Source organism: Siphateles boraxobius, unplaced genomic scaffold (assembly GCF_051911475.1).
Source record: "Siphateles boraxobius isolate OS27281-9 unplaced genomic scaffold, OSU_SipBor_1 12, whole genome shotgun sequence".
Lineage (NCBI taxonomy): Eukaryota > Metazoa > Chordata > Actinopteri > Cypriniformes > Leuciscidae > Siphateles > Siphateles boraxobius.
The window spans coordinates 24,059,090-24,085,293 of NW_027508722.1; the positions used below are offsets into that span (position 1 = coordinate 24,059,090).

The window sequence follows — 26,204 nt, forward strand, 5'->3', positions numbered from 1 at the left end:
AGGCCTTTTGTACAGTGTTGCCAAATCGGAAAATAAGCAGGATTGCCAGAAAAGATGCCAGAAAACTCTTGAGTGAATCGAACCGGAGGGTTTTCAACAAACCAATACTTATAAGTATCTGTCATTTGAATTACCTAATCCGTCTTTTTTTTCTCAAGTAAAAGGTTTTTATTTGTTTTTGTTTTTTTACTCAAAATATACAAACCGTTGTTTATATATCTCAATCAGTGATGTAAAATGACATTTTTGTCTGGATCATTTAAGTTTTTCATGTACAAAAATATGATGAACAATTTTAATATTAAATTTGGTACCTAAATTTAAAAATTTCTTGGTGGTGCATGTCCAGAGATTATAACTTTATTTTAAAAACAAAGCATTTTAATTTTACATTTTATTATGATTTTTTTAGGTCAAATTAGCGATATTTTATTTGAATAACGTTAAATGGAATGAATGACTTGAAAAAACTTTTTGAAATAATGATTAATGTGCACTCACTCGCGTTTATTGTTCGTAGAAAATGTTTAAAAAACGTCTGAAAACATTTTTATTTAGCTAAATATGTACACAACCTGTCATTCATTCCTTCGCCATCACGTTCCTGCAGAACCTGTATTTTGAAATATGTTCAGGCGGTTGGGCATGTTGGTTGAGTCATTGATATTGTTTTTGACTTCACGTCTGGTAAGTAGGGCAAAGGTAACGGGAACGATCCTTGGTCTAATATTAAATGAACACATCGAGCTTCTTCAGAAAAGTATCTAGCCTCTCTGTTTTATCCGTGCAGATTCACATCCGTTTCTGGATTAATAAAGTATTTACTTACTTACTGAGGTAAGTCACTTCGATAATGTTTCCGTTTGCATTAAGTTATGCGTATTCATCATGACCCACATATGTATTTAAGATTTTATTTATTTATATGCCTGCTTAAGTGATTTCAATGATTTAAGCATCAAGCATTACTGCTTTGTATCATACATTAAAAGTCACTGCGTCAAGTGCACGTCCCCATTGGGGGAGTAAACAAACAGAGTTTGCAGAAGCGTGTTTGTAATATGACATGATTGGGCATGCTGCCAATGAGCATTTCTGACTATTGCTCTGATTTGATTCGCAGTTGTAATAATCAGTCCAGTAATAATGGATAATCAGATGTTCGAGTCCACTGCAGAGAGGACATTTCAGTTTCAGAGCAGCCTCCCTCCTCTACCTGTGCCCGCTCTACAGGACACACTCAACAAATACCTGCATGCAGGTTAGAGCTCGTTCAACACCTGCATTCTCATCTGATGGATATTAATAGATGTAATTACGTTTGTGACCAAATGTACTTTTGAGTTTGAGGGGTCTAAAAGAGTTGTATTTTAAGGTGCATACTGCACTGATTTCATGACGTTAACATATTAAATAGTTAATGGAGACATGACCAGAGCTGTTTAAATTCTGTTTAAATAAATTATGTCTGTGTTAATGTTGTTGGTTTTAAACTATTAAATTTAGTTTTATTTAAATAAAGCTAGTGTAAAATCAAATATAAATATTAGATGAAAAGCACTAAAATTACTAAAAACTAAATATAGAATGTATTATAGAAATATAGAAACCAAGGCTTTGAACTAAAAACGTATAAACATTAAACCGTATTAAATTAAATTACTAAACACTTAAATGATTAACCGAAAACATAACATTTAAAGACAATTTAAATAATAGTATATAAATAATACTAAATTAACACTGGTTTGTGTCAAAATTCCGTTAAAAAGGAAACAAAAATGACATATAATTTTTATATAAACTACCATAATGTGTATGTGTAATATTTAAAGAATGTGTTATTATGATTATTTTGTCTTATACATGAACACATTGTTGGTCAGATGTGTGACCAGAGAAAACACAGAGCCCTGTTTTGAACTAAAATAAATTGATTCCCATTATAAAACTGTAGATTTCAAAGTATTGTTTCATTAGATGAAACATTAACATTAAATATACATATTTAAAATTAATTGACATAAATAATAAATTGTTTATGTTATGCACTTTTCTTTTAAGTTTTATCAAAAAAAAATCATTTTTTACTTTTTTGGTCATTTCCTTTGGAAAATACATCCTTGGAAAAATGCAGAATTAAATTAGATATTATTATTTTTTCTCCAGTAAAACCTTTTGCGTCTGAGGAGGAGTTTGGAGCCACAGAGGCCATTGTGAAACACTTTGAGGAGGGTATCGGACAACAGCTGCACCACAAGCTTCTGCAGAGAGCCAAGAGCAGGCGCAACTGGGTACACACATTTTTTGTATTGCTCTGTTTGAGCCACATTAATGAATCACTTACATAACTAATACATGACGATGACGTGTATTTTCATGTGTTTAGCTTATAGATTTATTTTAACCTGGTGTTTTTTCTTCTTCAGCTCGAGGACTGGTGGCTGGACACAGCATATCTAGAGGTACGCATCCCCTCTCAGCTGAATGTGAATTTTGGGGGACCTACAGCCTACCTGGAGCACTGCTGGCCTCTATGTGAGGGCACTCAGCTGGAGAGGTCCAGCCTAAATTTGTGGTTCATCCTCCAGTACTGGGACCTTATCCGGACGTATGTGATCACTTATGTAACAAAGAAACAGCTGATGGAGAAATTGATTTTCAAAAGTGTCTAATCTCTGTATATTTCTGATTGGAAATGGCTTGTTTTTGTCTGCATCATGTAAGTAATATGGATATTTGTTTGTATTTGCTGATATTGATCAGAGAGAGGCTGGCTGTTCATAAAGCAGGAACGATACCCTTTGACATGGATCAGTTCCGTATGCTCTTCTGCACCTGCAAAGTGCCTGGCATCACCAAAGACACCATCCTTAACTTCTTCAAAACAGGTCAGGCTTATGCATGCTTGTTTGTATGCATACATGTGTCCATCCATATGTTACATGATGCTGCATGTGTGATCTCTGCATGTTGTAGAGAGCGAAGGACCCTGCCCTTCTCACATGATAGTGATGTGTTGTGGGAGGGTGTTCACATTTGATGCTCTTTGTGATGGCCGTATCCTCACCCCTCCAGAGCTGTTGAGGTATGGAGCCAAGCATCCTAGTCATCATTGATTACACAGAAAAACAACCCACTGAATCTGTCTTAATATATGTCTTCAAACATTTTATACATTTTAATTAGTTAATAAAACAATCTGCAATATTCTACGATAAATGTTTCACATAGTAGTACACTACGTTATTTTCACGTGACCACGTGTTAGATTCTGCCAGTTCTGTTTATTTAACATTTTGGAAATTAAAATGGTGAATTTTGCATTTTCAACCGAATTTGCATTTTCAATATAACATTGGGCGGTCTGATGAAATAATGATATTAAAAACTAGTATCATGCAGTAGCCTCTGTTTGTCAAATTCTATTCAAATATCTATTTAAAATAAATGCTGTTCTTTTGAACTTTTTATTCTTAAAAGAATCCTTGTAAAAATGTATCATGGCTTGCACAAAAATGTTAAGCAGTTTTCAATAGATAATGTAAGGCCCCCCCAATCGGTCCAATGACAGCTTCCGATAAGCGGGTGAAGGTTTCGTGCACGTTCTGTCTTTTCAGTGTGGCATGATTTCCATTACACGAGAGTAGATGTTAAAACTTCATGCTGATTTGTACTCGGCTTTCGCCAAGATAATCACCAACTAAGACGTAGCTTTACAGTAAACTATGCTTCTCCATCCATTTACGCTTCTTTCAGTCTGGTGACGTGAATCTTCTGTCTGGTGTTAATACAGTGTATTGCGCGTCAGCACACAAAACGGCTGCAACCACAGTGCGGTCCCCCCATAACAACCCTCTGGATTGAGCGGAGTAGGGAACATCTCTAGGGTCTTCAAGTGGGCACCTTCCGTCCTCAGTGTTTCGTCGACTAGCCCACGACACCTCAAGAGGGCTCGACAGTGACTCTGGCGTCCCAGAGTCACCCCCCTCCGTCCCCCACTCAACTCAGCCCAGCTTACTGACCTCTACTTCCCTCTTGCTGCTGAGACCTAACCACAATCTCACAATCTCTCCGCAACCCAACCATACGCGCCAACCCGTTTGACTAAGGCTGTCGAGCCCCACTGGTGCGTTAATGTGCAGTTTCAGTGGCAACGGTTCCGTATGGCATACCACCTACCACAAAACACAATATCTGCCCAACCACCCGTCATTCACGCAATATACACAGGAAAGTAATGACTGTAAATACTATACAACCTATACAAATAAACCAACAGTTGCTGCTGAGACCTAACCACAATCTCACAATCTCTCCGCAACCCAACCATACACGCCAACCGGTTTGACTAAGGCTGTCGAGCCCCACTGGTGCGTTAATATGCAGTTTCAGTGGCAATGGTTCCGTATGGCATACCACCTACCGCAAAACACAATATCTGCCCAATCACCCGTCATTCACGCAATATACACAGGAACGTAATGACTGTAAATACTATACAACCTATACAAATAAACCAACAGACCTTTCAAGTTTTCAAGAATTCTACGAAACCGTAGCATGGCGCCCTGTACACAGCCAGCTAGAATCTTTCCGTCTCAACCACAGCCAGTTGCTGCTCCTTTCTGCTGCTTCAGATAAGTTCTTTACTGAACGACGCAACTCTTGGCCACTGAAACCAACGTCTCTGAGGAACCGGGTTGTAGAGTGTGCCACAAAACCTCGACAACCCACTTCCACTGGATAAACCTGGACTCTCCATCCTCGCTGTTCTGCTTCAGTGGCCAGGTGAGCATACCGCAGTTTCTTCCTCTCATATGCCTCATCTACCGCATCCTCCCATGGCACTGTTAACTCTATCAGTTGAACAATGCGTGCTGATCCAGACCACAAAACAATATCTGGTCGTAGGTTACTGGTGGCAATCTCAGGTGGAAAAATAAGCCGTTGATCAAGATCAACCATCTTCCAGTCCCTAGCAGCTTCCAGTTGTCCTGGGCGAGAATTGGTGTTAGCACCTTTTCTTGGTGGTGGTCGCCTGGGCGGAGGAATATTGTCTTCTGCGTGTAATGTTTTGCTAGAACAGGCGGCAATTTATTGGTCATACTACGCTTGCCTTCCAATGCTAAAGCCAAACATCGCAATACTTGGTCATGGCGCCAAGTAAACCGACCCTGGCTAAGAGCCACCCTACATCCTGTCAAAATGTGCCTTAATGTGGCAGGTGATGAACACAAAGGACAAGAGGGATCCTCTCCTACCCAGAGGTTTAGGTTCTGCGGTGATGGGAGAACATCATATGTTGACCTAATAAGGAAACTGATCCTACTCTCTTCCATTGACCAAAGGTCTTGCCAGCCCATTTTGCATTGTTCCACACTCTCCCATCTCATCCACTCTCCCTGCTTGGCTTGGGAAATGGCCTTTATACATCTCATCCTCTCCTCCTGCTTTCGCACCTCGTTGACTACCAGCTTCCTCCTTTGGGCTGGGCCTGCCTTGTGCCATTTAGGAGGAGCTAAACTGAGCCCAAAACCCCCTCTTCCATGCTGTACCTGTCCCACGATATCCCCAATTTGAAGGTCAGCCTTTGCCTCTACTACAGATTTCTTTGCTGACCACTTTCTACCAGTTTTTACCACAGGGGCTGCCTCCCTTACACATTTGTCGCGTGACTCTGCTAAAGTCATTTCCAGTCTGACCTCGGCACACTTAAACTCCTCGGTTAAAGCAGAGACTGGCAGCTGCAATACTCCTTTACTATAAAGTCCCACTCTGCTGAGGCAGCGTTGAACTCCCAACCATTTCCTGATGTATGAACTTATTAACGCTTCCAGCTTATCCACTGTTGTCAAAGAAACCTTGTACACAGTCAGTGGCCACAGCAACCTTGGCAGTAGACCAAACTGAAAGCACCAGAGTTTCAGTTTGCCTGGTAGAGCACAGCTGTTTATGCTCTTCAACCCTTCCACTGCTTGTCGTCTAACTTCTCCCACTCGAACTGTGTCCTTTAGTTCCCCATCGTACCATCTCCCTAGACTCTTCACTGGCTTCTGAGAAACTGTTGGTATTGCCTCACCATTAATGAAGAATGTTTTATCTACTACCTTGCCTTTAATTATTGAGATGCTCCTTGATTTAGAGGGCTTAAATTGCATTCGTGCCCACTCAATATTATCTGTTAACTTCCCCAATAACCGGTTAGTGCAGGCTACCGTTGTAGTCATGGTTGTCATGTCATCCATGTATGCTCTGATTGGTGGTAGTCGCATCCCAGAAGCCAAGCGCTCTCCTCCTACTACCCATTTTGATGCCCTAATGATTACTTCCATTGCCATGGTAAAAGCAGTGGAGAAATGGTGCATCCTGCCATTATTCCAACCTCTAAGCATTGCCATGTAGTGCTGAATTCTGGAGTTGAGAAACTAAATTTCAAATCTCCAAAATAGGCTTTCACTAAATTTGTTATCGACATCGGTACCCTGAAAAAATCAAATGATGCCCAAAGAAGCTCATGTGGCACTGAACCATATGCATTAGCCAAATCCAGGAATGTCACGTGGAGCTCCTTCCTCTCTTTTTTAGCTGATTGAATTCGTTGCCAGATAACACTGATGTGTTCTAAGCATCCTGAGAATCCTGGAATGCCCGCTTTTTGAACTGAAGTGTCAATGAAGCCATTCTTTAATAGGTAGGTTGACAATCTCTTAGCAATAATGCTGAAGAAAATCTTGCCTTCGACGTTTAATAGTGAAATAGGGCGAAACTGACTGATGCTTGTAGCATCTTTTTCTTTGGGTATAAAGACTCCCCCTGCTCTGCGCCATGCTCTAGGTACAACCTGCTTTTCCCAAGCCACTTTTATCAATTTCCACAGAATTCGTAGAACTCCTGAAGCACTCTTGTACACTCTGTACGGAACTCCATTAGGCCCTGGAGATGATGAAGCCCTTGCCTTTCTCACAACCTGCTCTATCTCTTTCCACTTAGTTGCACAGACCTCCATTTGGTATTCTGGTGGATTGACAGGTGGGATGTCTGACGGAATAGACATAGGCTTATGCCTTTTTGCATCTGTATGTGTTTCCTCCAAATATCTCTCTAGCTCAACCCTAGATGCTTTTAAAGTGCCATTCTTCTCACTGGTGAATAACTTCTTTGCGAATTTGAATGGATCTTTATAGAAATTAGCCCTCGCACGCTCCTTCTTTTTGTAGCGTTTCTGTAGGCGCTCAGCTCTGCGTAATGTTGCAAGCTTATCTTTTATGGCCCTTTGTAAGAGATTGAGTCCCTCCTTCTGACTTTGTTCCGCTCTTTTCCATTGCTTCCTCAGCTGTGTCCTTTCTCTAACTAACCCCTTCAATTTTCTGCTGCCGTCTAGACAATCCAGGAGTAGTTTGTACTTTTTCCTTCCTTTTTTCCACACCAAACCTCTCACTTCCATATGCGTAAATGATCTCCCCAAATTTATCCAGCTTCTTTTCAACTGTACCAGTTAATCTTTCTAATGCAAAGCATAGATCTGTGTTTACCGTGTCCCATGCAGTTTTCTCACAAGCTCTTGGCCATCTAACTCCAGGCCTATGCCCATTGAGGTTCTTTTCTCTCTTATGCTGGTTAGTCTGACCGGGTTCACGAGAATCAATGTGTTCATCACTAACTGTGCAAACCCTCCTCTCCTCTATGACAGGGGTGCTGATATCCTGCGAACCGTGGTTTGCTTCCTGTCGCTGGATTTCATTCGACTGACTTGACTGACTTCTTAAGAAGTACTGATCAATGCGAGGCCCTTGTCCCTTCTCCCTCAAGCATTTCATTTTCCCTTGATGAATCTTCAAACCCCTGACCGTTGTCGCCTTGCTCCAGCCACAGACGCAAGCTTGGAGTTCAATGGCTTTGCTAACTGCAGAACCTGAATTACTCTTTTGTGAAGTACTCTCTATACTCATATCCGTTTCCATTCCAAAGTCGTTAACCATGTTGTCCACCATTGAGTCATCTTCCGCCCCTGCTCTCGCAGACTCTAGGGGTATTTTCCTCAAATTTTTCTGAAGCCATGGGCGGGTGTCTCCAGCATCCTGTAAACACAGAGCTGGATACTGCCGACAAGGGTAGCTAACCCTTACCAGCCCCACTGGGGTCTCTTTCCTCCTGTCAGCTGTCTCTCCAGGCTGTCACAAGGTCTTTCCCTTGTTGCCAGCAGCACTATTCACCGCAGTCACTGGACGTATCCAGATCTTCATGATTTCCATTACACGAGAGTAGATGTTAAAACTTCATGCTGATTTGTACTCGGCTTTCGCCAAGTTAATCACCAAATAAGACGTAGCTTTACAGTAACCTATGCTTCTCCATCCATTTACGCTTCTTTCCATCTGGTGACGTGAATCTTCTGTCTGGTGTTAATACAGTGTATTGCGCGTCAGCACACACAACGGCTGCAACCACAGTGCGGTCCCCCCATAACAACCCTCTGGATTGAGCTGAGTAGGGAACATCTCTAGGGTCTTCAAGTGGGCACCTTCCGTCCTCAGTGTTGTGTCGACTAGCCCACGACACCTCAAGAGGGCTCGACAGTGACCGAGGGCTCGACAGTGACAGGCGTCCCAGAGTCACCCCCCTCCGTCCCCCACTCAACTCAGCCTAGCTTACTGACCTCTACTTTCCTCTTGCTTCTGAGACCTAACCACAATCTCACAATCTCTCCGCAACCCAACCATACGCGCCAACCCGTTTGACTAAGGCTGTCGAGCCCCACTGGTGCATTAATATGCAGTTTCAGTGGCAACGGTTCCGTGTGGCATACCAACTACCACAAAACACAATATCTGCCCAACCACCCGTCATTCACGCAATATACACAGGAACGTAATGACTGTAAATACTATACAACCTATACAAATAAACCAACAGTTGCTGCTGAGACCTAACCACAATCTCCAAATATCTCCGCAACCCAACCATATGTGCCAACCCGTTTGACTATGGCTGTCAAGCCCCACTGGTGCGTTAATATGCAGACCTTTCAAGTTTTCAAGAAAAGTAGTTTAATTCCAATTTACGTTTATCTGACTCTATTTTATCATGGCCTCGAATTTAGGTTGGAATGCCACGTGATTATTAGTCATTTATATGATACTTTGTATAGACATTTGATTATTCTATTTAACTCTACTTTATATTTTACCAGTTCATTAGGAATCTATGTTGCACAGAGAGCCTCGCGCCGACTGTTTAATGCGGGACTCTCAATCACAAACTCGTCAGTTTTGGTCACTAGACAGAAGTTGTTGACTCATACCTTAGATGGTCACATTTACGCTTACTCTACTATATTTAGTCCCCATAGATCTGTATACACTTGAATTAAAGCAACACCATCTCTAGTCAGAGGTCTTGACCACTACTACAGATATTAACTGATCAATATTACTTCTCTGATAGTAGCTTTGCTTTGGACATGCCATGGTCTCCCACGTACACTTAGCTAGAGTATCATTACATTAAACAGAGGTAAGACTAAGTACACTTGAAATAGTGCCAAGTATTAGCCGGAGCTCTGAAATCAGAGTTGGTGTGCCCTATGCTCCATTCAGAACTGGACTTTAGTCCATTGCTAAACTGACGCAGATTTGCGGTAACATTAGCCTTCACTTAATCTACTTGAGAAAATAATTTCAGAGTAAGTCAGAATAAATTCAAATGTAACAATTTATTATTAGTCAGGTAAATGTATCATGCCAATTAAATAATCAATTCAAAGATAATCAATACAAAACATCAAATGCTCTGGAATGAAGAGTAAAAGATGCATACCTGAAATTAGAAAAAATACATGATGCTGAGTTTCTGAGGACATTCAGCATTACGGGCTGATCTGACTACAAATCACCTGAGCCTCCTGCAACATCTCCTTAAATACCAGACCAAGACAGAAATCTTCTTCAGATTGAGACGTCAGCTAACAATGGGAATTTGCAATAATCAAATCTCCAGAGTTTACACCTTTTGAGGACAGAAAGTCATTTGCATGAAAGACCCAGCCTCCTCTGTAAGCAAGATATCTCTAAAATCTTAAAAACTTTACTGCCTTTTTAGTAGATCTTTGTACCAGTCTCACTGAGACATTTCAAATGATACCACACAATGTATAGTTACCTATTGTAACATTGCATTGACTTTGAGTGAGTTTTAGGTGAGGGAGAGAAGAAGGGGAACAGAGGGTGATGAGGAGACTGTAAAGGTGATGATACAAAGGGCAACTTTTTGGGCAGTGTTGCCGTCAACGGACAACCAGATGAGACACAGGGCCCACGACCGATCTAAATTATCCAGATAGAAATGTATTGCCCATTTTCAATGGGAAAGTGCCCAAGCAACAATCGCTCTGCAAGATTGCCCAGCAACATTGCTCAAAAAGTTGCATTGTGTATCATCACCTTTAGAGTGTGGTGCGTCTGGCATGGTGTTGCTACTTATGCAAGAGACTGTTCTGTTCTGTTGGTGAGCAAAAACATTATACAACCTTACCGTTCCCAAACTTTTGAACGACAGTTTAGTAGGTTGCCCTTCGTATTTTACACAGTAAGCATACTTGAAACTGCTGAAATAGTAAAGTAGTGTTCTATGCCACATGTAGGCACCTCACTTACATTAAAGAATGCTGTGATGGAGAGCCTGAGGGGGACGGAGTGAGCGCTCTCACCACTGAGGAACGGACGCGCTGGGCAAAGGTAAAGCCACCAGAACCAATCACAGTACAGTAGACAAATGAACTACACCTGACAGTTTCTAAATCTCTGCTGAAATCTACAAGTATATTCCAGGCTTATCATTATTTCCCTCGTCTGTCTCTTCAGGCTCGGGAGTATCTGATCTCCATTGATCCTGTGAATAAGACCATACTAGAAACCATTCAGAGTTCTTTATTTGTGCTGGCACTAGATGATACCAAGCCCTATGGCACCCCTGAAAACTACACACAGGTTGAGCACAATACATACATAAATGTCACTCAGATTTTGTATTTGTTCCAGGTATGGAATTATGAGTTCTCTCTCTCTCTTTTATGATAGTTGACCCGGCTGGCATTAACTGGTGACCCGACGATCCGCTGGGGTGATAAATCTTACAATCTGATCTGCTTCTCTAATGGGACCTTTGCTTCTAACTGTGATGTAAATACAATCATTGATTATGGCAGCATTTTTATAGTTTATGTATATTTTTACATACACTATTGTTCAAAAGTTTTGGATCAGTAAGATTATTTTTTTTTTAGAGAAAATAATTATTTTATTTAGCAAGGATGCATTAAATTGAGGGAAAGTGTCTATTTAAAATAAATGCTGTTCTTTTGATCAAAGAATACTGACTCGGATATATAAAGCAGCTAATTATATAATAATAATAATAATAATAATGTTTCTTGAGCACCATCAGCATATTAGAATGATTTCTGCAGGATCATGTGAAACTGAAGACTGGAGTAATGATCCTGAAAAATCAGCTTTACCATTAAATGAATAAATTCCATTTTAAAATATATTAAAATAGAAAACTTTTATTTTAAATTGAAATAATATTCATTATATTACTGTTTTTTTTTAATCAAATTAAGGCAGTCTTGCTGAGCATAAGAGAAAATCATATAAAAAATCTTGCTGACTCTAAAAAGTGGTGTTTTTTTATTAATATGATCAGAAAACGCATACTTTTCTAATATTTTTTTGTCGGAATAAAACCTTAATGTTACAAGTAATCAGATTATTGCAGTCTATGTTTATCACATGTCAATGATATAAATACATAATTTGAATACTAATCAAATATTTTTGTCATCATTTTGTTTGTATAAAGCATGCGCCATATGATGCCATGGTTTTGGTGTCTAATGGATACTACGTAGATCAAAAACTGAGGGCCTGTGGTGGAGTATGGAAGGTAGGATCACTTTTAGGTATATTTGTGTATATCATTTTATGTGCATGACTGTCATGTTGAAGTCATCAAATGACTCCCAGGGTTCAGATGTTGTGCGTGAGATGCCTGTGCCAGAGGAACTCATTTTCACCGTGGATGAACGGGTGAGGAGAGACATCGCCTTGGCTAAAGAACAGTACAGCAAAAGTGTAAGGAACACACACACACACGGTACACTCATTGACTTCTACACACTATTAACCAATCATTGTTATACAATCACATAATGCATTGATGCAAACAAAATGTACAGTTTTTATTAAACATCATGAAACGCTCATTTCAATGTGCCTGTATCAACAGTGTGAAGACCTTCAGCTTGTCAGTTACGCTTTTACCTCCTTTGGAAAAGCAGCCATTAAGAAGAGGAAGCTTCACCCTGACACATTTGTACAGTTGGCTCTTCAGTTAGCATATTACAGGCTACACGGAAAGTAAGTGTGTTAGATTACTACGTGACCGAATAATCGAGACGGTCCAGTCCTTGCTAAGTTTGGCATCTTTCTCTCTGTAACTCTCAGGCCTGGTAGTTGTTATGAGACGGCAACCACACGCCGTTTCTTCCATGGCCGCACGGAAACCATGAGGCCCTGCACTGTGGAGGCCCAGCACTGGTGCAGAACCATGTTGAACCCTACAGCCACTGTGAGTGCTCTGTGTGAAAGAAATACAGTGTTAGTTCAGCCCAAAATGAAAATTCGGCCATCGTTTACTCATCCTCATGTTGTTCCAAACCTGTATGACCCATCTTTTTCCTTACAGCGAAAGTAAAGAGACGCTATAAAAATATCAGAAAAACAAATACGTTTTTTTTAAGCTTGACAGCCCTCATCATCTTTCAATTTAATTGTTTGGAAATGAGCAGCTCAGACATTTTGCTAAATTTCTCCTTTTATGTTTCACAGAGGAAAGAAAGTCATATAGGTTTGGGATAACATTAGAAATGTCATTTTAGGGGTTAACTGTGTATATAGGTTTCCTCTAGTATATTTGCTGTATTTTTTTTTTCATTTACAGAAACTATGATGTAATTCATAGATTAAAAACATAATAATTAAAATAAAAAGTTTCAGAATTCGAGAAGTTTTAAAACCTGAATATTCTTCAGGAACCACACTCTTCTCCAATAAATTACCTGTAACCAATAAAACTCTTTCAGTCATTCATGATGGGTAACACTTTATTTCGATAATCCACTTTAGAAATTCTATTAACTATAAGTAACTTCACAACTACATGTCAACTAACTGTCATTAGAGTATTAGTAGACTGTTTGCTTAATATCTGCTACCACTTTATTTTGATGCTCGGCCAACAGACATTCTACTGACTATAAGTGACTTTGCAAATACGTCAACTTGTTGTACAAAAATGAACCCTAACCTAACAGTCTACTTCTGTCTACTGATACTCTAATGAGAGTTAGTTGACATGTCGTAGTAGAGTAATGTATATTTAGTAGAATGTCTAAAGTGGACCATCGAAATAAAGTTTCACCTCATGATTTATTGGATAAGGATTTTTTAAAATGAAAAAAAAAATATCAAAATTTCTACCCGATTTTTTCCTACATAAATTTTAATACTTTGCTTAAGTAGAAAAATTTATATTTTTAAAAAATTCCAATGTCGTTTTGAGATTTGATCAATTTACATGACTTTTTCAGGTCTAGAAATCATACTTTTAGAATAAGGATACCTCATATATCCTGGTTTTCAGAGACTGGGAACATTGGCCCTTGTGTAAAATGTATTTGTTGAGGGGGTGAACACATTTTCAGCTTATTTAAAATCATTTACCCCCTTGGAAGTTTGCTGAGGCTCCCTAGTGGGCCCCGGCCCCTTGAATGAGAACCACTGAATTCTAGACATCTTAAATCCTTTCAATTTGTTTTGATGAATTTTTGTGGTCTTTTAACGCAGACTGAAGAGAAAAGACAAGCTTTAAATGCAGCCTTCAGCAAACACAACAAACTGATGGGAGAGGCACAGGATGGAAAAGGTTTGTGTGTGTCAGTGTGATAATATTTACATTGGGTCATAGATAATATATATGTGGGATAAATGTTTGAATAATCTTTGCACATTTCAGGCTTTGACAGACACCTCCTGGGCTTGTACCTGATTGCTAAAGAGGAGGGTCTTCCTGTGCCTGAACTCTACTCAGATCCACTCTATTCTAAAAGGTCTGGCCCAACACTCTTCATTTTCAGTGTATTGATTTATTTCTATTGCAGTATAATGTAAAATTCTCTGTTTTACAGTGGAGGAGGGGGGAGTTTTGTGCTTTCTACTAGTCTAGTGGGCTATACTACTGTACTGGGAGCGGTTGCACCCATGGTTCCCCACGGTTATGGGTTTTTCTACCGCATCCGTGATGACAGGTCGGTTCATATCAGTTATTGTAATTTTATTTATTTATTATTTAATATATTATCATTTCTATTAAGAAATTGTATTATTATTATATTGTATAAATGTTTTTTTTTGGATCATATTATAGTTTTAATTAAATTCCTTATGCTTCTCATCCTATTGTAGAATTGTTGCATCCTGCACCGCTTGGAAGTCTAGTCCAGAGACAGATGCTGAAACCCTGTTTCAGAACCTCTGCACCTCTTTCCATGACATCATGCACATCACTACTTTGTCCCAACTGTAAAGTAGGGCATTCTGGGAAGTGTAGTCTAACCTCACGTTCTTTAGTTATGCCACTGGACAGGAAGCAAAGCTCTGCAGGACTGAGATGATCTCAGGCATAACTTTCCCTTGAGAGTAATCTAAATGTAAAGGGTTTTCAAATGCTTCCTTTTTTCGGTCATATTCAGAATTTATACTGTACAGACTCGAAAACAAATGTGATCTTTATTCCAGGAAGTTACTAGACATTAAGATGTTGATTTTCAGAAATAACCTGGAATAGTTTAAGTACAGCAGGTGCTTTAAACTCTGACGTGCCTTTGGTTAGTCATCTCTGAATTACTTAAATCAGGAAATCCTCCTCTGAGGTGCTGCATGATTTCGAACTACGTTTATGCTACATTAGCAGTATTACTTCCTGTTAATTTTCGACCTGTGAAACTGTAGAATGTCACAGGATGCTAATGCATCTTAAAGGGATAGTTCACCCAAAAATGAATATCCTGTCATAATTTACTCACCCTCAAGTTGTTCCCTTCCATTTGTTGAACACAAAAAAAATATATATTGAAGAATGCTGTTAATCAAATAGCTGACATGTAGCCATAGTATTTTTCCCATACTATGGAAGTCAAGAAACTCATACAGGTTTGAAACAACTTGAGGGTAAATTAAGAGTAAACAATGACAGAATTAAAATTTTTGGGTGAACTATCCCTTTAAGTCCACTATTTAGAGACTTTAACACAACGCAGTTTGATTTTTAAGCTGATATTTATTCTCTAGTGACTCATAGGCAATAAACAGCCCTCAGGTGTGGAACTTGATCCTGACCTCGCATTCACCTCGTACATGCACAATAGATATACAGGTTGATTTCATATTTTTAGTGCACAATCAATGCAACAGCACAAATATAATGCAGACATATAATTCCTCTTTACATTTCTTAATTTTAAGATTTTCTTAACTATCGTGTGGCTTTTCAAATTTCAAGGCTAATTAGATATATATGAAAGTTTTCATATTGAAGATATACATGCTGATGTAAAAATGTTTCATCATTTCTTAAAAATTGTAGATTTGATTAGGAACATTGAATAAATGTTCCTGAAAGTTGTCATTTCAGTTGGTTCAGATATTACAGGCTTTTTCCTTTCCACCTAAACCTTTTCCACTTGTTATTTGAATTACAAATTTTGTCATGCATGCATGTAAATTTGAATGTGAATTGTCCACAAGTTTTCCAAGAACACAGCGTTGGCTTGTCACTCCTTGCATACTCAATTACATACAAAGATTTTGCATACATTACCACTGATTAAGTATTCACAATGTTTGAAAATCTGTATTTGTGTATGAATTTTAGTTGACCAAACTATCTATCACTCATGGCTTTAATAAATGCCTGGTTGTTTTCAATTCTCGCATTCTTGAGACTGACGTCTCTGATATGTGCATTGATTGGTTGTAAATATTTTACAGTTTCAATTGTAGTGATTACAGCCCTCTAATTGCTTGCATAAAGTTATTTTGTGTAAATAATTATGATAGTCTTTTAGTCCTCATTTCCTAAGAGTCTCGGTGTGAAAGCACATTGTTTTCTGGCGGGTTATTGACTCCAGCTGTGAACTTTGCTTCATATTTGTATGCAGCAAATCTTTAAACCAGTGTCTTGGTGAAGAATTTTAATTTTATGGAAAGACATTGAATTATTAAACCCTAAATTATAAAAATCTAGCTTGGCATACGGAATCCTTTCACTATGGCATTAAACCAGTGGTGAATGTGATTTATCTTTGTAAACATTTATACAACTTAGCATGACGTGATTATTCACTGTAACTGTTTCTAAAAGCATGTTTTGTTCTTATTGTGTGAACAATTCATACATGTGTTCCATATTTTAAACTTTTTTTACCTTGTAATAAAGGTCCTTGTAACCTTGTAATCAAACAGTAACAGTGATCTAGTGAAGCGACATTTGATGTATTCTCTCGTGATGTATAAAAGATACAGAAGAAACACAGAAATGTGCAGAAGAAAAGATCTGTCACTACTTGTTTCATTGTCATTTACAACAACATAAAAATATATATATAAAACTTTTTTTTATCCTATAAGAAGACATACACAAACTACGATGGAAACACATTTACCGAATAAATCCCTCGATGCGCAATAAAAAAAACTAACTGAAATTTAGAATTAAAGTCTACGTCAATTTTTATGAGTCTCAACGTAGAATATGAACTAATGAGATTAATGAAAAATGACAACTTTATTCACATTTTTTTTACATATGCGCAAGGAAAACAATGCCATAACAGGACAAAATAAAACAGTCTTATGTTAGTCTGATAAATATTACGGCACAACACAGAAATCTATAAGGCAATCAATGTTCAAAACAGAAACTCTTTGGTCATCCTGTCACACGAAGAACAACAGCTGTCTTCACTAATGAGAAATCAAGGCATTGTTTTTGAAAATACATTTGACTTATGTTATGTACTGTATATAAGTTACTGTACATCATTATGTAAAAACAATCAAGTTTTAAATGTTCTGCCCTCAACAGGTTTTTGTGCATAAACTGCATACAGTGTGTGTGACTAGTAAATGAGAGGATGGTAGTGCTTGCTAGGGTTAATACATTTTTTTTGTTTAATACAATTAAATCAGCAACAAGAAAGTGCTGAGCTGGATAAATGTTATGGCCTAAAACCGAAAAAGTTCAACATGACAAGGCACTGACAGTTACACAAAACCACATCCTTATTTTTTTCCCTGGCTTCCTGTAGTGTATTGAAATGCCACTTAAATTAACCTAACAAATCAAATACAGGCCTGCAACCACAGGAGAGTGATTATAAGGAATGTTTTCTTGAATCTGCCTTTTCGGCTCCAGCAGAGTTGCATGTACTGACCCTACATGTTTTCATGTACTGAATGACCCGTGTGTGTTCATGGTTCGCACGTTGTGTGTGTATGTGTGGCTTTTTTTGTATGTGCTGTATTGTTTGATGTAAAAACGTAGCCTGTGCGCCTGAGTGCCGACTGATGTGAGAAGCGAAATGAATGTTTTAAGGAGTTGGAGTGACGCCTCCACTGCAGAGATTTGCAGGCAAGGAAGAAAAAGGAAAAGTCCTGAATTCTTCTTCTCTCTAAATCTGTAGTTCTGAATCTGTTCACATTCATCTTGTACATTTTATTTTCTTATGTACTCCCTCTTATTTTGTCTACCCCTCTCAATTTGATACCAACCTCTTTCTTTCTTTCGTTCTCAATTTATTTTCTGTCCCTCTCATTCTTTAACTTGCGCTTCTGAATCAATTTAATTGGCCTTTTGAATATTAAAAATTGTGAATAGTGACTTTTTTTTTTAATCTGTGAAGTTTTGTGTGTTAAACCTCTGCTCTTGCCCATCAGTGACCCATCTGAGAGGTGACGAGGCTGTAGTACGCCCCCTGCTGGTGGAGGAGCTGCTGGTGTGTCCCCTGCTCCACCACAACCCCATTTTGAAGGACAGCTATACGGTCTGCGTTCTGGATGGTGGACAGCCGGTGGGCTACAATGATGCATGTACGACCCTCACGCGCCTTATCCAGAGCATCCTGCACTATCTACTCACAGGACAGAGAGGGACACAAAGGGAAGTAAGCAAGAACATTATCTTCACTATTTTCAAGCAGGTGTGAATCTCAATTTTCCTGTAAATACAGGAACCGATTGCATACTGTCTGTATGAACAGGTGACCAAAGTCCATTAAATTCTCAAACTCATGATAGTTATTTATGGTTATAACCATAGCGATATATAACACTCTAAAGAATGAACTGTGAACGTACCATCTCACTCTCAGTGTCCAGAGCAGATGTGGCTTCATCCAGCAGCAAGAGTTTGGGGTTGCAGAGGATGGCCCTCGCTATAGCAATACGCTGCTTCTGCCCTCCCGACAACTGTGCACCCTTGTCACCTGCCTGCGTCTGGTATTTCTGCAACCAAAAACAAATAAATACAAAATTCACGCAATAAGATCTAGTTTATGACTGTAGACAGTCATTTAAATGTTTAAATTAAAAGTTTGTTGGTTGTAAGATTAGAACATTTAGAGAGTTTATTGCATTTCCAATATCTGATATCTGCATCGAGGGATTTATTCGGTAAATGTGTTTCCATTGAGTCTTATAGGATAAAAAAAGTTTTTTTTGTGGATTTAAAAATGCACATCTTGCCGTTTTAATCCAGCGGTTTTTATATCCCATAATTTGCATAAAAATAGGTGGATGGAAACAGCTAATTGTTCAAAAGTTTGGGATCTGCATCATTTTTAAATATTTTATTCATTTATTTTATCAAAAATACAGAAAAAATTATATTGTGAAATATTACTACAATAAATAACTTTTTCTATTTTAATATATTTCAAAACCTAATTCCTGCGATGGCAAAGCTGAATTTTCAGTATTATCAGATAGCATACATATCCGGGCCTCATCTGGGCCAACTATGGCACATATGGTTCAGTTCTGGCAGCTGCAAAGTTCATTTGAACAAACAGCAAGCCACAACTCCGAAAAAAACGGCTTGACGTGTGTGGGCCAAATATGGCCCTAATGAACTTTGCTGCTGCCAGAACTGAGACATATGTGCCAAAGATGGCCCAGATGAGGCCCGGATATGTATGCTATTGCCATACACACTCAGGTTGAGTCATCGCCGTCATTCCATGTGGTATGTGGGCCAGAAGAATGTGGGAGATGTAGGCCTCAACTGGGCCAGATTTCATTTGCTAAAATTTGCTACTTTTGTGGAATCCATCCATCCATATATATATATATATATATATATATTACTTTTTATCAATTTTATGCATCCTTGCTGAATAAAAATATAAATTTATTTTAAAAGAAAAAAAAAGTGTACTAACCCCAAATGTTTGAAGGGAAGTGTATATGAGAGTGACTTCTGTGTGTTTTTTGTACCTGTGGCAGCCCCTCTATGAAGGAGTGTATGTTAGCAGCTTTAGCGGCCTGTACGATCTCCTCGTGGCTGACTTTTCTGTTGTTGTCTCCGTATGCAATGTTCTCTGCCAGGCTGCAGTCAAACAGCACAGGCTCCTGGGAAACAATGCCAATTTGAGAGCGCAGCCAGTGGATGTTCAGCTGCTTAGTGTCATTTTCATCCAGCATCTGTTAACAAAGGGTAACCGTAATTAGTTTGGGCAAATAAATATGTTTTATTACTGGTATAATACATCTCAACACTAGTTATATATTTTTTTAGACTAGATTATATCATTGGATTTGGTACAATTCATCATGCTTTTTGACTTAATGGTCAAATGTTCACATTTATGATAAAAATGCAGTGTGGTCAGTGGCGGCGTTTCACAACAGCCTAGAGAATGGCATTCCCCTCTGGGCATGTAGAACAACAACATTACCAAACGATAGTCTATACCTCACATTTTACCAAACAAAATGCACGATGCACTATTATGTACAGAATTACACTATTATGTAGTACACTTTTACACTAATAATTAAAGGGGACCTATTATGCCCTTTTTCACAAGATGTAAAATAAGTCTCTGATGTCCCCAGAGTGTGTATGTGAAGTTTTAGCTCAAAATACCCAACAGATATTTTTGCGACGCGCTCGTTTTTTCCAAGCGCATCCGCGCCAAATCGATAAAAAAAAACTCAACTTTTCAGAATGCCGCAAGCGTTTTCTATGCTGTAACAGAGAGCGCAGCTGATGGTTGCTAAGCAACGACAGACGCCTCCGCAGCATTACCGCCGTATAGCGCTTTGGAAAACGGAGAACGCGGCGCGCCTAGCGTTTTCTACGCGTTTTTAGGCGCTATATGTGAGCGCAGCCTCATCCATAAACTCTCTCCGATAAAACTCTTTTTATTGCATAAGTGGTATAACGTTTTGCTGACAGCTACACTACAGTGCTCATCTTTTTTATTGCTTCTACCTTTCTCCTGATTGCTATTATTTAATTTCTAAGCTAAAAAAACATCCAGGGAGGATTGAATAGGCCTGTTTCTTCTCATTTTCACTCAGTTTCTGACAGCTAGGCTAATCAAAAAGACGCGCGATTAACTCAATTATTGATTAATGCAATAAACTGCGGCTGCGCACAACTAACTCCACACAATTTAAAAAAAATAATAATACTTTTGCATACATGTAATGTATACATGTATAATGTATAGGCTACATTTATGTGTTCATTTAAAATCTGCAATTGTGTTTTCGAAATTGTTAAAATAATAATAAAAACATGTTGAAGTTTTTTTTCTGAAGTGGGATCCAATCAGAGAAGTCGACGTTAAGATCATCAACGCTCATCGTGAAGTCATTATCGCGTATTTTGCCTTTGGATTTATTATCAAATTAATATTAATGCAATTATTTTAGCAATTTTATTGCACTGAAGTATGAAGTATAGCAAGAGTAGGAAAAATCACGAAGTATCATGCCATTTGGATGAGAGGGATTTCATAAATAAATAAATAAACCCAGATTTTACAGTGGAAACCGTGTTGAATTGCTCCAGCATCATATTATATAAACTGCATTTATGACAAACAAGAACTACACAGATGCATATACACTCACCTAAAGGATTATTAGGAACACCATACTAATACTGTGTTTGACCGCCTTTCGCCTTTCGCCTTCAGAACTGCCTTAATTCTACGTGGCATTGATTCAACAAGGTGCTGAAAGCATTCTTTAGAAATATAGACTTTTTTGATAGGATAGCATCTTGCAGTTGATGGAGATTTGTGGGATGCACAGAGGTAACAAGGCATGATGGATCCATGTTCTCATTCTGTTTACGCCAAATTCTGACTCTACCATTTAAATGTCTCAACAGAAATCGAGACTCATCAGACCAGGCAACATTTTTCCAGTCTTCAACTGCCCAATTTTAGTGAGCTCTTGCAAATTGTAGCCTCTTTTTACTATTTGTAGTGGAGTTGAGTGGTACCCGGTGGGGTCTTCTGCTGTTGTAGCCCATCAGCCTCAAGGTTGTATGTGTTGTGGCTTCACAAATGCTTTGAAATAACCACTCTTTACAACCGAGGTATGCAGCAGTCAAAGTTACTCTTCTATCAGCTTGAATCAGTCGGCCCATTCTCTTCTGACCTCTAGCATCAACAAGGCATTTTCACCCACAGGACTGCCGCATACTGGAAGTTTTTCCCTTTTCACACCATTCTTTGTAAACCCTAGAAATGGTTGTGCGTGAAAATCCCAGTAACTGAGCAGATTCTGAAACACTCCGGCCCGTCTGGCACCAACAACCATGCCACGCTCAAAATTGCTTAAATCACCTTTCTTTCCCATTCTGACATTCAGTTTGGAGTTCAGGAGATTGTCTTGACCAGGACCACACCCCTAAATGCATTGAGGCAACTGCCATGTGATTGGTTGATTAGATAATTGCATTAATGAGAAATTGAACAGGTGTTCCTAATAATCCTTCAGGTGAGAGTATATCATAACGATCTATCAATAAATATACACACGTTGTCTTCTGCTTTTGTTTTGACGCTGCGCAGATAATACTGGGAAGAGCCGGTTTCATATTTAAAGGTGATGTTTTATCTGAACTCTGACTGCTAGGGTCTGGCAACTGCCATACTCTGCCATACGCAAACGCCGCCCCTGAGTGTGGTCACATTTTTTTTTTTGACTGCCTTGGAATGTGGTTTGATCGATTGGATCACAAAAAATAAGGACCCGTTTACACTTTTAAGCACTGTCCACTTTTGATTGAATCACCTGAAACATTGTTAATGGCATTTAAACAGGTCTGTGTTATATGACAGTCATAAGGACATATGGACCTGAAGTATGCAGGTGAAAGAGAACCATCCTTTGATGCACATGTCTGGGTTTCCTTTTTCTGGCCTGCCGTATTGGTAATAAGTTACCTTATCATTGACCTTGAGCGAGGTAATAAAATGTTGACGTTTGGGTATTTAGTGTGCGTGTATTGTATAACAGTGTATGTGCATGAGTGACATTTCGCCGAGCAGGATCAGTGATTAGAGACCGTAAAGCTACATATCAATTGAGGTACCTGAGAAAAGAGCTTAGCAAATCAATAAATGTCATTATATAAAATGTGGGGAAAAAAAGAGGCTATAAAATGTGGCCTCTGAGCTACTTGTCCATCTGTGTTTTCACCTACCACTTTGCCTTGCTGAGGGTCATAAAATCTCTCCAGTAGCTGGATGGTGGTGCTCTTGCCACAGCCACTGCTGCCCACCAGGGCGAGAGTTTGTCCCTTCTTCACCCGGAGCCTGAGCCCCTGTAGCACTGGTACATCCGGCCGGGCCGGGTAGTTAAAACGCACATCTTCAAAACCCACATTCCCTTCAAATTTATCCTGCAGAAATCACAGGATACAGCCACATTAGTGCACACGTGTATATACTAGTCTTGACATGACACAGGATATTTACGGTGAGCCGAGTCCAGCTCTGTCTGAGTGCTTATTACATCCTAGGTTAGTATGGAGCTGCAGAACCGATAAATGATTAATTTCCAGGACTGATGCCTGGGACAGTTAATCATGACAGGCTTCTAGGAACTCTGAGATCTTGCCTAGAGGTAAGACTCACTATAGTTTAAAACATTTTTATCTCTTGTTGGTAATACTGTATACCCTGGAGTTCAAATGTATGTAAGAAAGAAATACCGGCTTGTCTCCATTCTCTGAGGCGTTGTCAATGGCTGGGACTCTGTTGATGAGCATCAGTACATGAGAAGCAGACATCTTGGCCTTGGCGTAGTTTGGAGTGAAGGAGTTTGCCTCTCCAACAGCCATTGCTCCATACACAATAGCTGAGATCACACTGAGAGACAGAAAGAGATATATTACCCATGGTTATTATCGTTAACTAAAACAATAAAAAAAAAAAAATTCGTTACTTGAAACTAAATAAACGTTAACTGAAATAAAATAAAATATATATTTAAAAAAATATTTGCCAAGACAACATTTTCTTTTAGTTTTCACTTGAAGTACTAAAATAACTAAAACTAATAAATAAAAACTATATAGACATATTTAAAACAACAACAAAAACAAAATGACTAAAACATCCAGGATTTGGACAATGAAGCTGAAACACTGGCCAATATAGTGTTGGAGGTTTCACGCCTATATGTGCGGCCTGGTGGCCAAACTTCACTGATTTTACATTACATCAGTAATGTACTCAGAGCAGAGAATGAAAATTGAATTAGCAGAGTGTGTCTGTACATAAAATATAAAATACTGAAATCCACACAACATAATGGGAGACATATCAGAGTTCAAAAGAGGACAAAATGTTTGTGAGTGTCTCGCTGGCTCATCTGTGACCAGGACAGCAAGTCTTTCTGGTGTATCGAGAGCTACGGTATCCAAGGTAGTAACTGTCGACGCAAGAGGAAAATGTCTGAAAAGGATGTCCAGGTACTAACCAGGGCTGTGTTTCCCGATAACGATGGATCTTAGCACTTACGAGCATTTTCTACGAGCGACTTTACGAACGTCCGTGTTCATTTCACGTGCGTTCCACAAAAACGCACTTAGCACGATCGTGCGCAGCTGTGCTTTAAGTGCTACTTAGAGTCGCTGTCCGTTTGTCAAGTGCTGAAATGTCACGCTCGTAATTGTAGCACTTTTACGAGATGTATTTTGAAATGTAAAGCCTAATTGTTTTCATCTGATGTGCATTTTCTACGAGGCCAATAATCTCTAAAAGCACAAACATATGGTTGGAGACACCAGCAAACTGGCTGAACCAAAAAAAACAAAGAAAATATTTTTTTTTAAAAGAGGAGATTAATGTCATTTTAGAGGAGGTGGAGCTATACAACATATTTTATTCAGCAGGTTTAAGGGCAGTCATACAAATAAAATAAAAACAAAAAATCTGGGAGATTATTGCTACAAAACCGACTGCAACTAGGGGCATTAAAAGTTCAGGGAAGGAGGTCAGGAAGAAGTGGCAGGACTTTGCCAGCCTTGCTAGAAGGAAAAGGGCACTGCAGAGGACAACATTTAATAAAACAGGTGGTGGGACCAATGCTTCCCCCTTCTCACAGCAGAGGAAGAAAAGGCCTTGTCAATACTTGGCACAAGTGCTTCAGATGGCATTTGTGGTGGTATTGACATCCATGGAGGAGTAGGGGTAACTCAACCTGAGCCTGGTCAGGTCCTTCATGCTCAGAGGAACCATCAGTTTCATCTGCCATCTCCCAGCATCTACTATCTCCCAGTCCTCCAAACAACCCTCCGAGGCCTCAGCCTCCATCTTCTGTTGTCCAGACTGCAGCCACAACATCTCAGCAGTTTGAGAATGTTGAGAACATGATAATTTGAGAATGTTTGTTGTTGTAGTCAGGACATATGAGAGTGTCCTTACTTAACAGGGAGGAGGATGAAGAGGTAGAGAAGGACAAAGATGGCATGGGACCACATGGCATGGGGCAAACCAAGAAACAGACTACATGGCAGGTTTTCGTGCATGTCAGCAAGTCATTGACATATTTTTTTAGTTCATCCTATTTCCCCAGTCTTTGAAGCATATTACACCTTTTATAATTTTTTTGTTCATTCATTTAATTTAGATTAAATTATTTCTTTTTTTGTTGTTGTTTTCTGCCCTTTTTAATTATTTTATTTATAAATTCATTCAAACAAAAAACGAGTAATAAAGTGTACAATAAAGTACAATCAAAACCTCATATTATAATCACATTGCACTTGAAAAAAGTTAAATGTGTAATGTGCCGGTTGTCCTGCAGGTGACCTCATAACTCTGTCTTCGTACGATGCACTTGGGGATTTACGATTACTCCAGAGCACTCGTAGATCTACGATAATTTTTCAAGTGCTACTTAAGTTACGATGCTTTTGGGAAACAGACCGTAATATTAAGAACATTCTTACGATCGTTTTCACAATCTTCTTAGGCGTACAATGCTTTTGGGAAACGCAGCCCTGGATTGTATCCAAAAAATACATAAAACCACTGCTGCCCAACTCACTGAAGGATTAAATTTGCACCTTGACTCTCCTGTTTTCACCAAAACTGTGTGTTGGGAACTGCACATGGTCAATATTCATGGTCGGGCTGCTATAGCCAAACCTTTGGTTACTCGTGCCAATGCCAAATGTCGGTTTCATTAGTGCCAACAGTGCAAATCTTGGGCTGTGGACAATGTGAGACATGTATTGTTCTCTGATAAGTCCATCTTCACTGTATTTTTCACATCAATATCATGGCACTCACTATACTGTGCTTGTTGCGCACGTCACTGCCAAGGACAATTGAACCGTTCTGGAGGACAATGTGCACCTAATGGCTCAGACATTGTACCTTAAAGGGGGTGACATGTATCAGCACGACAGGCATTGAGTGTGAGACTCACGCAATTGACCCAATTCTCACGCCACCCCCCCGATTTCTCACGCTGAAGTGTCAACCCGGTCGGTCAAATGCCTTAAAGATGAGTTTATCTATATATCTACCTGTTGAGCCACTTGTGATCGAC

At 39.1% G+C, this 26,204-nt stretch overlaps 2 protein-coding genes and 1 long non-coding RNA gene across 8 annotated transcripts in view; 2 read left to right on the forward strand and 1 right to left on the reverse strand.

Moving 5' to 3' along the window:
- crot (carnitine O-octanoyltransferase) lies at positions 1 to 16,169 on the forward strand. 3 transcript variants are annotated; one of them, XM_077214101.1, is made up of 18 exons: positions 623 to 687; positions 791 to 837; positions 1,124 to 1,261; positions 2,170 to 2,294; positions 2,430 to 2,611; positions 2,767 to 2,891; positions 2,980 to 3,088; positions 10,643 to 10,736; positions 10,863 to 10,988; positions 11,079 to 11,180; positions 11,863 to 11,946; positions 12,027 to 12,134; positions 12,289 to 12,419; positions 12,507 to 12,630; positions 13,908 to 13,986; positions 14,077 to 14,170; positions 14,249 to 14,368; positions 14,526 to 16,169. In XM_077214101.1, the coding sequence occupies exons 3-18, from the start codon at positions 1,147 to 1,149 to the stop codon at positions 14,644 to 14,646; spliced, it is 1,839 nt and encodes a 612-aa protein (XP_077070216.1). In that variant the 5' UTR covers positions 623 to 687; positions 791 to 837; positions 1,124 to 1,146; the 3' UTR covers positions 14,647 to 16,169. The 3 variants fall into 3 exon arrangements, with proteins under 3 accessions (XP_077070208.1, XP_077070216.1, XP_077070228.1); XM_077214113.1 differs by having other exon boundaries at positions 681 to 702; XM_077214093.1 differs by having other exon boundaries at positions 1 to 837.
- The window catches only part of abcb4 (ATP-binding cassette, sub-family B (MDR/TAP), member 4), a 25,477-nt gene continuing 11,495 nt past the window's right edge, over positions 12,223 to 26,204 (reverse strand). For 3 of the 4 annotated variants that reach the window (XM_077213926.1, XM_077213935.1, XM_077213941.1), the window contains exons 24-28: positions 23,356 to 23,512; positions 22,846 to 23,043; positions 19,614 to 19,820; positions 18,477 to 18,623; positions 16,887 to 18,250 (exon numbers count right to left, since the gene is read on the reverse strand). In XM_077213926.1, coding sequence (XP_077070041.1) covers positions 18,053 to 18,250; positions 18,477 to 18,623; positions 19,614 to 19,820; positions 22,846 to 23,043; positions 23,356 to 23,512 — 907 coding nt within the window. In that variant the 3' untranslated portion in view covers positions 16,887 to 18,052. Of the gene's footprint in view, positions 12,640 to 16,886; positions 18,251 to 18,476; positions 18,624 to 19,613; positions 19,821 to 22,845; positions 23,044 to 23,355; positions 23,513 to 26,204 lie in introns of those variants that run through there. The other variant, XM_077213931.1, reaches the window with a different exon arrangement.
- LOC143722691 (uncharacterized) lies at positions 18,153 to 18,665 on the forward strand. The gene is made up of 2 exons (XR_013196972.1): positions 18,153 to 18,283; positions 18,491 to 18,665. It is a non-coding gene; the product is annotated as an uncharacterized LOC143722691 (long non-coding RNA).

What these genes read in the sequence shown, in the direction of transcription:
- crot (XM_077214093.1), top strand. Translation starts at nt 1,147, where the DNA reads ATGGATAATCAGATGTTCGAGTCCACTGCAGAGAGGACATTTCAGTTT. An exon ending in CCCCTGAAAACTACACACAG is followed by an intron (nt 10,989 to 11,078) that starts GTTGAGCACAAT and finishes CTTTTATGATAG; the next exon opens with TTGACCCGGCTGGCATTAAC. An exon ending in CCTGTGGTGGAGTATGGAAG is followed by an intron (nt 11,947 to 12,026) that starts GTAGGATCACTT and finishes AATGACTCCCAG; the next exon opens with GGTTCAGATGTTGTGCGTGA.